General features: G+C 38.8%; 1 protein-coding gene across 1 annotated transcript in view; it reads right to left on the bottom strand.

Annotated features, from left to right (window-relative positions):
* LOC143281061 (serine/threonine-protein phosphatase 4 regulatory subunit 3-like) overlaps positions 1-11,960 on the bottom strand; it is a 34,771-nt gene extending 22,811 nt beyond the window's left edge. The window contains exons 1-4 of the mRNA XM_076585977.1: positions 11,334-11,960; positions 7,770-7,825; positions 6,955-7,053; positions 5,408-6,031 (exon numbers count right to left, since the gene is read on the bottom strand). Of these exons, the coding sequence (XP_076442092.1) occupies positions 5,408-6,031; positions 6,955-7,053; positions 7,770-7,825; positions 11,334-11,475 (921 nt within the window). The 5' untranslated portion in view covers positions 11,476-11,960. The remainder of the gene's footprint in view (positions 1-5,407; positions 6,032-6,954; positions 7,054-7,769; positions 7,826-11,333) is intronic.
* Positions 11,961-16,858: the final 4,898 nt, after the last annotated feature.

Here is a 16,858-nt window from a genome sequence, read left to right as displayed (position 1 = left end):
CCCTATTTTCATCTTGCTTGGGCACATAGACACACACAGTAGAAGACACAATCCAGCTAGTATGCCGACTACAACACAGTACAAGACCTGAAAGAAACAAAAGAATGGGAGAAAAACCCCGAAAACTTCAACCATCTATTCAACACAGCCATTTCACACACTCTAGGAAGACATTGTCGGGAATGGCCAGAGGGCAAAACTGATGCGGAAGTGAAGCTACTCATAGAAGAAAACAGTAAAGAAGAGGACATCATCATATACAGATGGCTCAGTCACCAAAGACCAATCCGGTTGGGGATTCACTGCGAAACAAAATGGAAAAACAATTAGGGAAGAGAATGCTGCCTACTAAGTCACAACCTCCAGCCTAACGATGGAAGTTGAAGCTGTGACACATGCCCACCAGTGGCTATCGTCCATCCATACGCCCGGAAACCAACATGCCGTGATTCTAACCGACTCAATAAACCTTATACAGAAAATTGAAAACGGAATGGGAAGCCCAGAGTGGCTTAAGGCAATGCGCAACTTTCAGATTAAAAAACTCACATGGTCATACTGCCTGGGACATGCAGGTGTTAAGGGAAACGAGCGAGCTGACAGACTTGCTGGTAACGCAACACCAACGAGCGGCCTACATCTAGGAAAATCAGAAATCCTCAGAAAAGTCAAAGAATATCAAAAAGAACAGGTACAAGGCCATCACATCGACTGCCTCAAAGAAATAAAAGCAGAGAGAGGGAGTGGCCGTATGTCTAACATGAAAGGTAGAGCACGATGCTTTGCAAATCAAACAAATATCGGCATCACTTCCAAACCAACATTGCGCAAATTTCTTCAAAACGGAACAGAGTCTCTGTGGGCTTTTCCAAATACAATAGACTGAGCAACACACTAGACGCCACGTTTTTGGCATCAGAGATCTTTTCCCATTCCTCTTGCGGCCAATCAGTGGCAGCCTCTGTGCGTTTGTGTATGTGTGGGTCTGTGTGTTTGAGTGCATTTGTGCATGCGCGAGGGTGTAAGTGTACACATGTGTCAGGAGAGTTTTGTGCATGTGCGTATGTGTGTGTGTGTGAAGGGGGGCTTGGGGGGGCGGCAGAGGATAAGGTATGTGAGTGTATGCATGCCTACCCTGTGGGAGCAATGGGATATTGGAACATGCGGGTGTGTATATATATATATATATCTTTGTATATATGTGTGGGGGGTTGGGAGTGGGGGATATGGGCGTTATTTGTGTGTGCTTGTACAAGTAAGTGTTCATCTGTGTGTGTGTGTGTGCCGTGGAAGCTGCAATACGTAGCCTAGAAATGAGCGTGTGGAGGAGGGGAGTAGAGGAGGTGCAGGGTAATGTGTGTGTGTGTGTGTGTGTGTGTGTGTGTGTGTTGGGGCTCATGTACATTTATGTGTATTTGACTGTGCTTTCATATCTGTGAAACTGCATGTTTGGTGCATATCTGTTATGCATGTGTGGGTCTATGTGTGAATGTGTGTCTTCATGTTTTACATTTATTTGCTTATTTATCATCATTGTTGTCTTATTTATTTATTTATTATTATTATTATTACTACTACTACCTTTTTTATACTATAATTATTATTTATTTATGTACGCTTATTGTTGACTTCATCATGTTTTTGCGCCTTATACATATTATTAGTAGTGGTAGTAGTTTTTTTATGTATTTATCTATTATTTATTCACCTCTTTTTTTTTTTTTAACACATAATTATTTTTCTATCAATAATCAATTGTACAAGATCATCAGACACTGAGGTGACAAGAAACTGAAGGAATACAATTTTGAACTGACCAAACGATGTGGCAGCAACTCAAGTCACTTCACTTACTGATTTTTAGTGGGTGAGTCAGAACAAAAGCCTTTTTGCCTTTTGTAGGTTTATCTCAATCCCCTGCAAAATAATCATAACTGCAAACACAAAACCCTGAAAAAAAAAATGAAAAAAAAGAAAAGAAAAAAGTGGCCGTCGTTACCACACAATGGTCCACCATGTAGACGGACTTCCCCAGAACACTTATTCAAGTTACTGCCTGCTCCGTTTTAGCACAATTTGTTTCCTGACATCTCTCTGAGCACTATTATGCAATTCAGGGGAAATGAGCATTACATATCCTGTGATGGGTGTGTGTACTATTATATTTGTATGTGCAGGAGGAAAGAGGGAATTCAGGATTAGGTGCGTTTGTTAGCTTCTGTGTGTGTGTGTGTGTGTGTGTGTGTGTGTGTGTGGTTGTTTGCAATGCCTTTATGTGTGAGTGCGTGTGTGTATCTGTGTGTGTGAGAGTGTGTGCGTGTGTGTCTGCCTGTGAGAGATTTGTGGTTGTTTCTGGGTTATTTCCCCTGGTCCAGAATAGTGTGTAATTGGTAATTGTACATATACATACATATATATACATCCATGCATGTTTGTAAAGTTAAAAGAAAACATTTCCTTTGCATCAGTCAACATAACATCAACAACACACACACACACACAGAAGCCAGAGAGTGTGATAGACAATTTACACATGAAAAACCCCCCAAAAAACAACACACTGCGCGGTGGGGAAGGGTGCATGTAGGATTGTTAATGGGGGAGGCTGAAATGGATTTTTTTTCTGACCTATTATTTTTTCAAATGGCCCATTGATTTTGTGGTGGACAGGTCAAATTACCCATGGTGTGCTGAACCAAATCTGAACACTGGCATCTATTTGGCATTGAAAAACATTCAAAACAAATATCGTGTGTATGCATCCAAACACAAACACACTTTACAGTAAAACACATGTACAAGTATGGTGTATACTATAATATAAATCATAGTCACATACACAAACATGTAACATGCAAGCACAATGAAAAGGATATGACATTAAGAGAAATGAGATACATAAGCCGAAGAGACACTCTTTTCTAGAGAGCCAAAGTCAAAAGAGACAGATTTAAGACCAATAAATTTACAGTTTATAAAAAAAAAATGAAGTTACATATGTAACTATACATATATAATATACATATATATAGTTTTTTTTTAAACCAGCTAATACTACATACTAGTGATAGTGATACTGTAGAAAATGTTCCTGTACTGATCACCACAGCCCCAATATCAGAATATGGTCCTGCACGGAGTGGTGGCCTAGACATAATGCATCCATCTAGGAAGCGAGAGAATCTGAGAAACTGACAAAGGTTCAATTCCCATGCTCATCAGTATTTTCTCTCCCTCCACTGGACACTAGACCTTGAGTGGTGTGCATGTGTAACAGCTAAGTCATTTGGATGAGCAATATAAAGTGAGGTCCTGTATCTAGCATACAACTACCGTACTTTATTAAAAAAACAACAACAACATTGCAATAAATGGCTATGATAGTATCCCTGGCAAATTCTGTCAAAAAATCTATTTTGATAGGAAAATAATTAAATATACTTTCACTAGTTTGAGCCAGAAATTTTTTTAATGAGTGCAACTGCACAGTGCACTCTAGCAATTCACCCTCTCCAGGGAGCAACCGGACTTTCACACATAGAAATCCATTGTTACAAAAAGTATATACAACTAGTAATAGCTGTCACTAGTCTCATAACTGTTCAGCATGTTTGGGCCCAACCTGTGTGCACCAAACTTTTTGGAAAGCTAAAAATGTTGCTAATAGTAACACAAAGCTATTGAAAACAAAGATGCAGTCCACCAACAAGAATACCATGTGCATGCATCTTCCGAGATTCACCATGTCTTTCTTACTAGTCAGTGTCTATGACAAATGCCAGGCCTCCCTGAACATGCAACTTGAACAAGACACTTAGTATGTGAGTCAGAGTCAAGTTCTGAATCACAAAGAAGCCTGACACAAAGCCTGCCAGAAAAAGGCATCGAAAGTAATCTGAATGAACGTTGGCTTGATGCACCTTGATCAGATACTGCCATTCAAATATTAATAATTTTACATTATGTTGTCCACAAATATTTCACACACAAACAGAATCAGCACAAAAACATGCTGATAAACTCATATAGCTTTAGTTGAATTCACTATACAGTATAGTTAATGTTATTTGGTTTGAGAGCCAAACAATTTCTGAGACTTGTTATAACTTAAACGAACACTTACTAACTGACTTACTCAATTACTGATCAACTCATCAAGGTATGGACTGGAAATGGAATCCTGCCAAATTCCAAAATCTGGGGATCTGGTTCACTAATGACGAAAAAGAATGCATAACTAAATATAAATTATTCAGAGATTAGCAGAAATCAAATTTAAACTAACATATTTGAAGAAATATGGGCAAAATGCAAGTGAACGCCTATAGGCAGAGTAGCAGTTCTAAAATATATTCTTTCCAAACCAACTCACCTGTGGTTGCTTTTGCTAAACTTACAAATATATTTTTTTCATATCTAATATCAACTTCAATTCATTCCTTAAAAGTTTGTTTGGAATAGAAACCAGATAAAATTAGCTGTGAATCTGCACAGAAAAGCACACACACACACACACACACACACACACACAAATGGTAGCACTTGTCTTCACAATGTAAAATGTCTGCCTATCTTTAGAGCTTTCCTGAATATGTAAAGCTTAAAAATAAATTACAAATGGAAGCACCTTCTCTTTGGAACTTCCCCCAAAGGCCACATGCCGATAAATATGGTCCAGAGTTAATCTGTTCTGGACAAATGTCCTTGAATCATCTGCCAAAAATGCGAACCTAAAATAGCAAAAATTCAGCAGAACAGCTCGCTGAACCATTATGTTAAAACAATTTGTGCTCATTGGGAAAATATAGAATTAGACTAATCAGTAACCCTATGTATTGGTTTTGCACAGGGTTTTTAAATATATTTTTTATGATATTGATAATGGCCACCTGTGTATCATGTATGCTTCAAAGAAAAACTGATCACACACACATTGATTTCCTCACTTATACTGGATATAAATCAGCAATAAATGAATTGAAAGTTTGGTATTAAAAAACTATCATTGTGGAGAACAACAGACACATTTATTTATACCCTTTGGTCGGTTTTAAAACAAGACACATTTATTCATTAACGCTTTGCTCAGTTTCAAACACATATTTTCTGTTTCTAAAGGATACTGAACACACTATGTGTCGATTGAAAATGATATGAAACCATGTCAAAGGTGCAGTCATAGTTTTGTATCAGTGCAGTTTCTTTTTTGTTAGAAAAATGGAGTTGGGAGGATGACTGCATTATACTTAGTATGTTATTCGGATCAATAAATGTAAGTGCTGCATCACAAAATAAAGAACAATATCAAGATTTTCAAGAAGTCATAACCAGACCTTTACTTTATAATTTTTACTTACAGTTTTTCTGGGTGATTTTTCATTAATATCCAAACTGTCTTCTTACTCACCTGAATCATGCTGACAATTTCCACCTTGTTGAAAAACACAAAGGAGCTTAACGAAGACAGCATGTTTTCCTCAAACACAGAGGGAGTGGGAAGTATCACTTCTTGAATATACTGCACTCTGTAAGTCTGATGAATCTTATTCTCCAGTTCGAAGTTTGTCATTGGCACAACCTCCTTGAATTTTGCTTTGTTCCGCAAATAGTCCCTGTGTTTTGAAGGCTGGGGCAAAGATGGGTCGTACTCCAGGACACCAACAATGTCGAAGATCACATCATCTGAGAACATGATTTCAAATAGTGCATTTTTGTTCAGCATAAATATACTCTTAAAAATGTCAAATAAGTGATGCAGTCCTTCTGTGTTTTCGAGATCTTCACACATGTGAAACAAGTCAACCAGTTTTTTTATGTAGCTGTCATTTTCAATGGCAACAGCCAGTTTCTCACGACGAATGGGTGATGATATAACACTGCTGAACAACTCTGCTATCTCCTCCAGTTTGCTCAGTTCACAGGGTGGTAGCTCTATGGGTGGTGCAGCATCAGGCATCTCATCAAACCGTTCGTCTTCTGACTCCTCCACCACATCTTGGGTGATGTCTACTGACGGATCCTTACCCTGAACCTGTGAATAAACAACACTTATAGTATTGTTTTCTGAAGAATTGGTTCCTTGAACCTGCAAATAAACAAGAAGTAGTTAATTCAATGCGTTCATTCTTTCTAGTAAAATGTAAGGTATATTCCCATGGAGTCTTTGTGGAAATTTTCTCTTTTATTCTGCTAGGGGTACACTTTAATAATGCACACTTGTATTAGCCAGAAGCATGTATTGTACTCTTGCACATACTAACAGTGATATTCACCCACCCGCACAGATTTTGGGCACAAACATAACAAATGCACACAGACACACCCATGCTCTTTACTACAAACTAACATCCAAGTTACAAGCACCTCTGCATACAAGTTTTCAAAAACAAATTCAAGCACTCTTTGCTGCTATAATGCTAGGTTACCTAAACAAGACACGTTCTGCACAATACTAACCACAAAAAATACACGATGTAAACTCTGATTGAAATGCACAAACTGAAGCACAAACTTATTCTGTGACACTTTCTAGCCTCTCTTTTGTCTTTCAATAACATAGTCAAACAATGCATATAAAACACTGGTCTATGTTATATCAGTTCTACAGGCACTATTTTGATTTTTTTTAAATGTCAAGCAAAACATTTTTCTTCAGACATTAACTTGATGACTATCACCTTCTTGCAACATTACACAGGCTTGCTTCACACACATACATTTATTGCAAAAAACAATCACAAAAAAGAACAAAACCCTCATTATTTCATGTGTATATGAAGATGTCATTTCAGGCCCATACTATGGGTCCTAGCTGACATGGGTACATCCTGAAATTGACAAGCAAACAACAGTTACAGCGCATTCTGTTCTTATGCATGACCAGGAAATCCATACAACATTCTGAATCATGCATGGTATGGAGAAGTGCTCATCACTATCAGCTGTGCAACTAACCTGGCATATTTTCTCCCAAATTTCATCGCAACCAGCTTTTTCCTGGAAGCTCAGGGCCAAGTCGTAGTTATCAGCCTCAGACCACACAATCAGTGTTTCCTGATGAAACAGATAATGTCAAATAAAAATCATCACATGTCTGCATCATCTTCATGTGTGTGCTTGTGTGTGTGTGTGTGTGTGTGTGTGTGTGTGTGTGTGTGTGTGTGTGTAGGTGTGTCTGCATGAGTATGCAAGTTTGTGTGTGTAAAATTACTGCAACAGCATAACCGAAAATGAAATTTAAGACATCACCTTATCTAAAAACACCAACATTGGATCCGATGTAGCATTTTAAAATTTCTCTATAATCTCTCAATGATGTCATCAGACAGTTCATAAACTCATTTCTAAAGGCAAAGCCAAATTCGTATGCTGTATCATTTCTTAAACAAGCATAAGTTTTGAAGCAAAGACCAAAAACTGGCAAACAACTTTTCAGAAAACACCAGCATAATTTTAAGGTAAATCCCAATCTCTGATATGTCCTATCTCCCAATCACAATAACCTTTGGAAAAAAAATGTCTTAATTTTGTGAGTGTGTGAATGTCTTCCTTTTATTACTTTTTACAATGATGATATGATGATGATGATTAGTAGTAGTACTAGTAGTACTTAGCAGTAGTAGTTGCTATAGAACTATTATTTATCAACAACATAATATTATTGTTGTTTCAACTTTCATTATCAATCATAGTTCAATAAAGTGTAAAAGCTGAATAAATGCAGAACTATTCAATCAACAGATGAATGAAAAGAAAGAAAGAAAATATACCTGCTGCTTCTGATATGCAGTGTCTGGCTGGATTTTTGACTCCAGCAAAATGGAACCTGCAAATAAGAGTCGCAATTATTTCACAATGTATAGATTAGTTTTCTGATTTTTGTTGTTTTAACACTGATACTTCTATAAATAGTATCAAAAATTTGTAAACACAAGTTCAAAAAACAAAACAAAATAAACAAAATGAAAGAGGAAAAAAAGATGACATTCATTTGACAAAAGGAATAAATACTTTGAATTCTGTTTCTCTTTTTATACTTGTCATTTCTGTCACTCACACTCACAGTTATCAATCTGACTACAATACAACAATCTATGTCTAGCTACATGTGTCACTCAAACTACAAAGTCACTTTAGTCAATGGTTAAAAGAAAAAAAAAAGGGTTCATATAATTACCAGCTATTACAGAGATACTACAATGAATTCATGTCATATGTCCTAACTAAGCTGCAGACTTGTAGAACTGAAGTATAATTGTAGAACTCAATGCATGTGGTTCATGATTATCAAAGCATGAAATGATCAGTCATCATGATCAACAATAATGGAAACAAAACCTCTGAACATAATCAATACCAGGGAAATAGTTACTCTTCTTCAATCTTTTATTTTAAATTTATTAAAAAACAAAATGATTTAAAACAATATTTCTTTAACAGTTGGCCAAAATTTCAAGACCCACACATGAGACCCTTAATAAAACTGACACAAAAAAACTACGGCAAATGCTGTGATAGGTAAAACGAATCATAGCACAGAACATTCACTGCAATACAGCATTCTCCTTAAATAAGTCTTTAAATAGGCTAAATTAGTGACTTACAGCTTTAAAGCTGACACTGTGACAGCTGATTCGGACTTTCTGTACTGTAATGATCAGTTTAAATCAGATTCGTGTCCAGTCAATAATCACTGAGTAGAGTACTGAGTTCCACAAAGATTTGATGAAAATCCCTTGAAGTTGGATTCTTTTTATTACTGAGCATTACATCTTTAAAAAAAAAAAAAAAAAAAAAAACCCATACTATTATTAACTGTTGTTGAAGTAAAAAAAGAAAAAAAAAAAAGAAGAATTGTATATTTTACAAATTACACTTACAGGTTCCTTTTTTAGATTTTATCTTCATACTATTTGACTTTTCCAGACACTCTGTTTAATTAGTTTATACACCAAATGTTGCTGTTGCTGGTGGTGCTGCTGGCACTAGAAGGTGATCATGTAAGCAAATTACTCAACTGGCGGTGGTTCAGCAAGTAGTGAAGTACTGTTACTAGTACTAGTTCTCTTTCTACTACTACAAGTACGAAAGTTCTTCAAGTACAACGCATCTGAGAGGACTGGCTAATGAATACCTCATTTTCTGACTCGAACTGTGTACATCAGTACATTCTCAGTAACAGTTTGTAATCAGCCCTATCCACAGGTAATATGCGGCTTCTGTTCAAATGTGTGTGTGTGTGTGTGTGTGTGTGTGTGTGTGTGTGTGTGCTCCTGCATTTGTGTGTGTGTGTGTGTGTGTGTGTGTTGCGTGCATGTGTGAGTATGCACAAGTTTTTATATTAATGTGCACTTGTATGTATCCTAATTTCTACTGTATCTGTGTTTGTGTATGATTTTCGATTTATGTTCATACCCTGTTATGTACTATCCCCCCCACACCCCCCTCTCAATAATTCTTTGTGACCCCAATACACTTGGTAATAAAGACATATTGTATTCGATTCTCTATTCTAATGTCTGACCTTTTATACTGAATAAGAATAAACAAACACATTGTGTGTGTGTGTGTGTGTGTGTGTGTGAGAGAGAGAGAGAGAGAGAGAAATAGAAAGAGGGAGAGAGAAAGTGTGTGTGTGTGTATGTGCGGATTGTGCATCTATGTAATGTATGACTGAATAAAACGACAATCCTTTATCATCAAACTACCACATATAACTTTAAACAGATTGGAGGACTAATAAACTAAAATACCTGTCTTGTGTCTGTCATGATTTTTAATTAGATACTGTTAGATACTACATAAGTGCATTCCCAAGAATAACATTTATGAACAATTAAACTGTAAAACTGTAAATACTGAAACAGGTCTTTGTTTTAAAAACATATTTTCTGAGTGGTAATTTTCTTGAACACAGCAACAATCTTGACTGAGATAAGATCTTTTGTCTCAAAGTTTAATTTGTACTGTCATAGTGTAGACTGTGCACTAATACTAGTAATAATACTAATACCGTATGAACTTGCTCCTATGCGTACACAGTAATTCCCCCCCCCCTCCTCCCACTCGATTTTTTTCCTTCCCTCGTCTACGCACTGACATAGAGGATGTACAGAGGCGAGCAACCCGCCTGATAGGCTCCCTGAAGCAGCTGTCCTACCCAGAGCGTCTCGCTAGTCTGAGACTGCCTAGCCTGGAACATCGCCGAACAAGAGGTGACATGATAGATGTGTACAAGTACGTACACGGAATATACGACACAGATCGACCCGTGCTGCACCTCTTTCAAGGCAGGGATACCCGGGGAAACACCCTCAAGCTGGCCAAGGGTCATTGCAGGCTGAGCTTGCGTGCTGGGTATTTTTCCCAGAGAGTCGTCACTGTTTGGAATGGCCTCCCTGATAGTGTGGTGACCGCCCCATCAGTAAACGCCTTTAAAAACAGACTGGACACGCATTGGAAGAGCCTGCCTACACTGTACGACCCAGCCTGTCACCATTAATATGCCACGCATGCTGCATAATAAGTGAGAGATATTTCTGGATCGGTGAACAGGCCGGTTAGGCCTTCAACACCGCAATATACAAGTACAAGTACAAGTAAGTAAGTATCACTTACAGTGAAAAGACGTTAAACTAAAGAACAAACTAATACCGTAATAGCCACTTTTCCTCTAGCTGTGTGCATCTTAATTAACAAACAATGAGGCCAGGAGATGAAATGATTAATAAATAGTAAAGAGTGGTACAATGTAACTCTCTCCATTCACAAAGTACACAACTTTAAGTCAGTATGTCTCTTTTTTGTAACAAGTGTTTGACTGACCTTTTGAATCTCTCTCTCCCTTTTACTTTATTCATTTTTACTTTATTCTTAAGAGTTACACTCTGTGCGTTTGTGTTAATCAATTATTGATTTTGCGCTGAGTGTAATACAAGAGAGGGGTGGGGGATGGGGCCATACTCAAGACAATGATTACAGTTCGGACTTTCACTTTCAGGTGCATTATAAACCGATTCTACAGATGGTTTGTCAGGGTCCATATGCCATATCCACAACATTATCTTCAAAGATAATGTGCTTTGTTTTTCAATCATGTACTCCAGTGAATTTACTGTGTAACTGTAAACTAGCTCTGTACGTGAGAACAAAAGTGTGTCGAAGGAATGGAACAGAGCGAGGTGAAATAGTTCGAATACTGAAATAGGGTCACTCTCTGGATTCATTTGAGACTTAGTCAAATAACACTCTTTTTTTTCTTTCTTTTTTTAATTTTTTTTTTAATTCCTTTTCACACTTGTGGACTGAAAATGACCCTACTAATGTGTACTTACCATCAGTTTCGGATCGCACCAGCAGGGACATTCCTCTCAAACGCTCGACGTACGCCGACGACACATGGCCTGTTCCTCTGTCATCCCACTGGCGGTCTTCATTCAACATGTAGAGCTTCACCCTTCGTCGTGTATCCGCCATGTTTCAATAAAACAAACGCGATTGGTTCGATCGACAAAAAATATCACATCAAACAAAACCAACGTTCAAGACACTCGCGTGGCCGTGAAGCAATTCAACTTCGGAAGCACGCACACACACAATATTTACACTCACAGCCACACGCAATTTGACGTCTTTCTGAAAATTAAAAGTAAACATAATCCACACCACAGTTTCCCGATGGTTACAGTTCAGTTGTCTCAACCGTTTCGTTCCTCTATTATTAAGATATTGAAGGTATGAATGCAGAAGTAAATTCGATTATGTGTAGAGCGTATACAAGAATAATACGCAAGTGGCCGCCATCTTGAATGGCTGATAACCGGAGTACGGGGTCTACAAAAATTGACCACGGGTTCCCGCGAACTCAAAACTCGATTTTCCACCACACAACAGAACGCAGACCCTTGCCCATGCCCATGATAGAAGGTTCCTATCGAATATAGCGGAAGTCATCCATTCGCAACAAGATGTCAGAATATTATGCTTAATCGTGTAAACTAGACAAAGTTATAATATTGCATCTGGGATTTAAATATTGACACCTTAACAATGTACGCCGGTAGAAGATTATTATTTATTGATTGAAATTTCATAAGGTGTGTTGAAACTGAAAGTGAATAGTGATAAACTGAAAGTGAATAGTGATGAAATTGGCCAACACAGTTACAGTGACTGGCAGTGCAATAATTGTTTCCCCTTTTAGACCCCATTTAAATCCGATAATAAAACGTACCAGACTTCTCAGTCTATAGTTAACCTTGCCCAGTCGTGTGGGTGTGGTGGTGATCAGTCAAGTAATGATGAATAACACAACAACCATAGTAAAATCATGTGATAATGAAAAAGACTTAGGAGTCACTTTTGATAGTAATCATTCATTTGACCTACATATTCATAACTGCACAAAATAAAGTAAATCAAATGATTGGAATAATCAAAAGAACTTCTATCTTGACCGTGATATTTTTGTAAAACTATGTAAAGCTCTGGTGCAATCTCACTGGAGTATGGAAATAATATGAGGTGCCCTTATCTGAAGCAACAATCATTGCGGGTCATCTTCTTCTTCCACATAACGACTAACTTCAGTGTGCGGATGAAAATTGTGTTGTGAGACCCGAATTGCTGTTGGGTGCAATTTAGCTGGGCTACAGAGGGATGTTCTGTTAACTGATATGGGAGATGGGGCGCAGTCCACTGGTGAATTTGCATTTCCAGCTAGGCCAATCCAGCTACCGTAGTGGTCCCCAGGAATACACCAGACTGGCACAGCCCTAGCCTTCTATGACACTACTTACCTGTGGAAAAAAAGAAAGAAAAAAGTGGGGGTTGGTGGACTTGCTGGCTGGTGGGGTGTGGTGGGGACCTAAACAGAGGTGTTGGAGGACAGGAGTCAAGTCTAGACTTTAAGCAGTCCAGCGACTCAGCTGTGAAAACCTCCTGGGGCAGTGTATTCCATTCCGGGATGCTACAGGGGAAGAAAACATCTGTCTGTACTGCGTCCTGCAGGCAGGTATGTCTTAGTTGCAGGTGTTGTTTTTCCTGGAGCTCATCCTGCTGTCTGATGGTGTTGGTAGGCAGACTGAGTTGATGGAGATGAGACCATGGTGGAACTTGTAAAACATCTCCAGGCGATATTTTTTCTGTCTGACTTGTAGACGGTACCAGCTGAGGGAGCTAAGGATGGAGCTGACACAAGACGTCTGTCGATATCAGTTTGTGACCCATCTTGCTGCTTGGCATCGGACCTTTTTGATAGAGTGGATGTCACTGGCTGTATAGGGATCCCACACAGATGCAGCATACTCAAGGATAGGTTGAACAAGGGCTTTGTACACAGTTTCGATTGTCTTCTTGTTTCCTATCTTCAAGTTATGCCAGAGAAAGCCTAAGGTCTTGTTGGCTTTGTAGTTTGTAGAATTGATGTTGGATCCCCAGCGCAGGTCGTCTTGGATATTCACACCAAGATATTTTGTGGTGTTGACATTTTTAAGTGGATGGCCATGGAGTTTGTAGTTTGGTGCGATCTTTTCCTCTTTCTACTGACACTCAGGGTGGAGCACTTTTGTGGGTGGAATTGCATGGCCCACTGTTTCTTCCAGATGGAAAGGGAAATTAGGTCTTCTCGGAGTGTGTGCTAGTCAGCTTCCTTCTTGATTATTTTGTTGCACATGGTGTTGTCTGCAAATAATCTGGCCTTAGATTTGATGGTATTTGGGAGGTCAATGATGTAGAGAAGGAAGAGACAAGGGCCGAGGACCGAGCCCTGGGGAACACCTGAGTTGACTGGAATGTATTCTGAGGCGACTCCCTCCACCACAACTGCTTGCTGCCTGTCCTCAAGAAAGCTTTTGATCCAGGTGTTGAGCTGACCTCTAATTCCATAGCACTGTAATTTATGGACAAGCAGGGCGTGGCTGACCTTGTCAAAGGCTTTGGAGAAGTCGAGGACAATTGTATCCACTTGGCTTCCTTTTTCCAGCTCATTTGTGGTTTCATCAATGTATCTGAGCAGCCGTGTTTCACAAGATTGTCCTCTTCGGAAGCCATGCTGTTCTGGGCAGAGGATACTATTGCTCTCCAGGTACGTCATGATGTGGCTGGTGACAATGTGCTCCATCATTTTGCAGGCTACACATGTGAGGGCGATTGGTCAATAGTTCTCTGCCTTGTAACATTCTCCCTTCTTGGAGACAGGTGTGATGTAAGCCTGCTTCAAGTAGCGTGGCAGTGTTCTAGTGTTGAAGGAACTGCAGAAGAGCAAGGTGAAGGCTGGAGCAATCTCCTCAGCAACTGTCTTTAGGAGCCTGGTTGTGATGCCATCAGGTCCACAGGCTTTGTTGGGGTTCAGTCTGAGAAGCAGCTTTCTTACTCCTTCCTCTGTGATGTTGATGTTGTTGCATGTGGGGTAGTGGGGTAGTTCAGGTGGTAAGGGGCATCGTTGGTTGAAGTCATCGGCTGTGATATCTTCCTTGCAGTCGAAGACAGACTGAAACTGTTTGTTCAGGACTTGAGCTTGTTCCTTTGGGTCAGTGATAAGCCTTCCTGCATCTTTGAGAGCAGAGACGCCAGAGCCTTCAGTCCTTTTTGCTTTAATAAAGCTCCAGAAATTCTTTTTTGGTGCGGTTTGGCCTGGGGTGTCTGTGATGAGGTCTTCTATATACCTCCAGTATAGACGGCACAGGCGTTTCTGGACGAGCCGCTTGAGAGGGTACAGAGAAGAGCCACAAAGCTGGTACAAAAATGCAGGCTCATGTTTTATAATGATTAACTTTAAAAAAACTTTAAAATTATTTTCCCGTGGTGATCTCATTGAAACATAAACTTTTCAATGGTCATGTTGATGTATCTTGGGATCAGTTCTTCTCTACACCTCAGTACAGGTCCACAAGAAATACTGATGGAAAATTTTTTGTACAACGTTCAAATACTAACACAAGAAAGTTTTGCTTCAGTAACAGACTTACGAATGTATGGAATCAACTGCCACTGCATTTAAAAAAAGCACCATCAACTAACTCATTCAACTGGACAATTTTTCAAAATTCCTAATTATTTTTTTGAGAGTTTGATGAATAAATAAAATGTAAACGAAGCGTCGAACCTTGACCAAAGTCTGTAACAGAATGTGTCATGAGATCAAAGAAGGGACCGTTTATAAGCTTCAAAGCTTTCTTTTGTACCTGACCTACTACTACCACTACAGTCGTTTGACCATGATTTTGGCACATGTGCAGACATATGTGTGCAACTTACCCAAGTCTGATGAATTTGCTCATGTTTTTAGCTTAGTCAGCAATGCGTGATGTGCTCCAGGATTAAAATGCATCCAAAAACACTGGTTAATCAATCAAATCATAATTGAAACCGGCACCCAGTTGAAGCATTGTTGGAATGATAGAACTACGAAGACATCAAAACCAAATCCATGTTATACAGGCCCAACTGATGAGGACAAATACAGCGATTTATTTATCATTCTGGGGGTTTTAAGTATTGGGACATGAAAGGCAAGGTCTTCAAGACTCACCTGTGATGTTCACAAATCTAACAAAGGGATCATGAAGAAGAAGAAACAACACACACACACACACAAAAAAAGTTTGCAAAACAGGTGATCTGGCAAGAAGATACACTGATATGACTGACTTCTAAATTTACAAAGCACTGGTCTTCTGGCATAAACAATACACAATGTGATACATAACGCTGAATTAAAATTGGGTGCAAAAAATAGTAAGTTCCATCACAGTTTTACATTATTTTTTCCCAGTAGGTCATGTTGTAACCTTGACTTTCTTTTCTGACAATTTCTTTTCAGTTTTGTTTTCACTGTGACCATACATTGTACAAGTTTGCTAAGGATTATATTGAGGACCTTCTCTCTCTTGCACATAGAAAGTTTCCAAACAATATTATATGCCAGGTTGTCACCTTGACCTAAACTCTGATTATTAATTTCTTCAAGGATCATGCTGTTCCCATAAATTGTCACAAGACAAAGTTTGATTAAAGATATGGTTTGGATGTAGGATATGGTCTCTAACAGGCTTTTTCTATTTTGCCAAATAATGAACTTGACCTTTGGCCTCTCACTTTACTTACCATATCATAAAGGGGTGATTTTAAAGGTCTTATTCATAATTATCATCCTGCCAACGATGGTTCCTTCAGCCTTTTGCTTGTGATGTCTACCAGTCCACCCACCATTCTTCTGCATAGTGCCTTTGATGGCAATACTGAAGCTTTTGAGGATCCAGTTTCAGTCTAACTGTGAATTAGGAGGCACTGGCGGTGGGATGTATGCCATGCAGTATCTTTCTCAACATTAAAAGACTATTTCAAGCTATGGGGAAAGAGTACTATGAATATGAATACAGTTGTCAACTGACTTAAAAAAGATATGTGTGTAGATGGGTGTGGAGATCAGTCAAGTAGTGATGAAGATAGGTTATGTAGGTGTCAACAGACATATAATAATGATAATAGATAGTACTTATATGGCACAAACCTCATACAATGAGCTCGAAAATGTAGGTGTCAACAGACATACAATAATGATAATAATAATAATAATAATGGTATTTATATAGCGCTGAATCTTGTGCATAGACAAATCAAAGCGCTTTCGCACCAGTCATTCACACACATGCATAACTCTTAAACTGGAGAAACTGAAGACAAGGAAGAGGCAGGGAAGGGAGGCTATTTTGGGAAGAGGTGGGTTTTAAGACCAGACTTGAAAGAGCTGTGTGGAGACTTGACGAAGCGAAAGAGGGAGTTCATTCCAATTGCAAGGTCCAGAGACAGAGAAAGAATGGCGGCCAACAGTCAAGAGTTTGAATCTGGGTATGCGTAA

Source organism: Babylonia areolata, chromosome 4 (assembly GCF_041734735.1).
Source record: "Babylonia areolata isolate BAREFJ2019XMU chromosome 4, ASM4173473v1, whole genome shotgun sequence".
NCBI classification, from domain to species: domain Eukaryota; kingdom Metazoa; phylum Mollusca; class Gastropoda; order Neogastropoda; family Buccinidae; genus Babylonia; species Babylonia areolata.
This window is presented reverse-complemented; position numbering and strand designations above follow the sequence as displayed.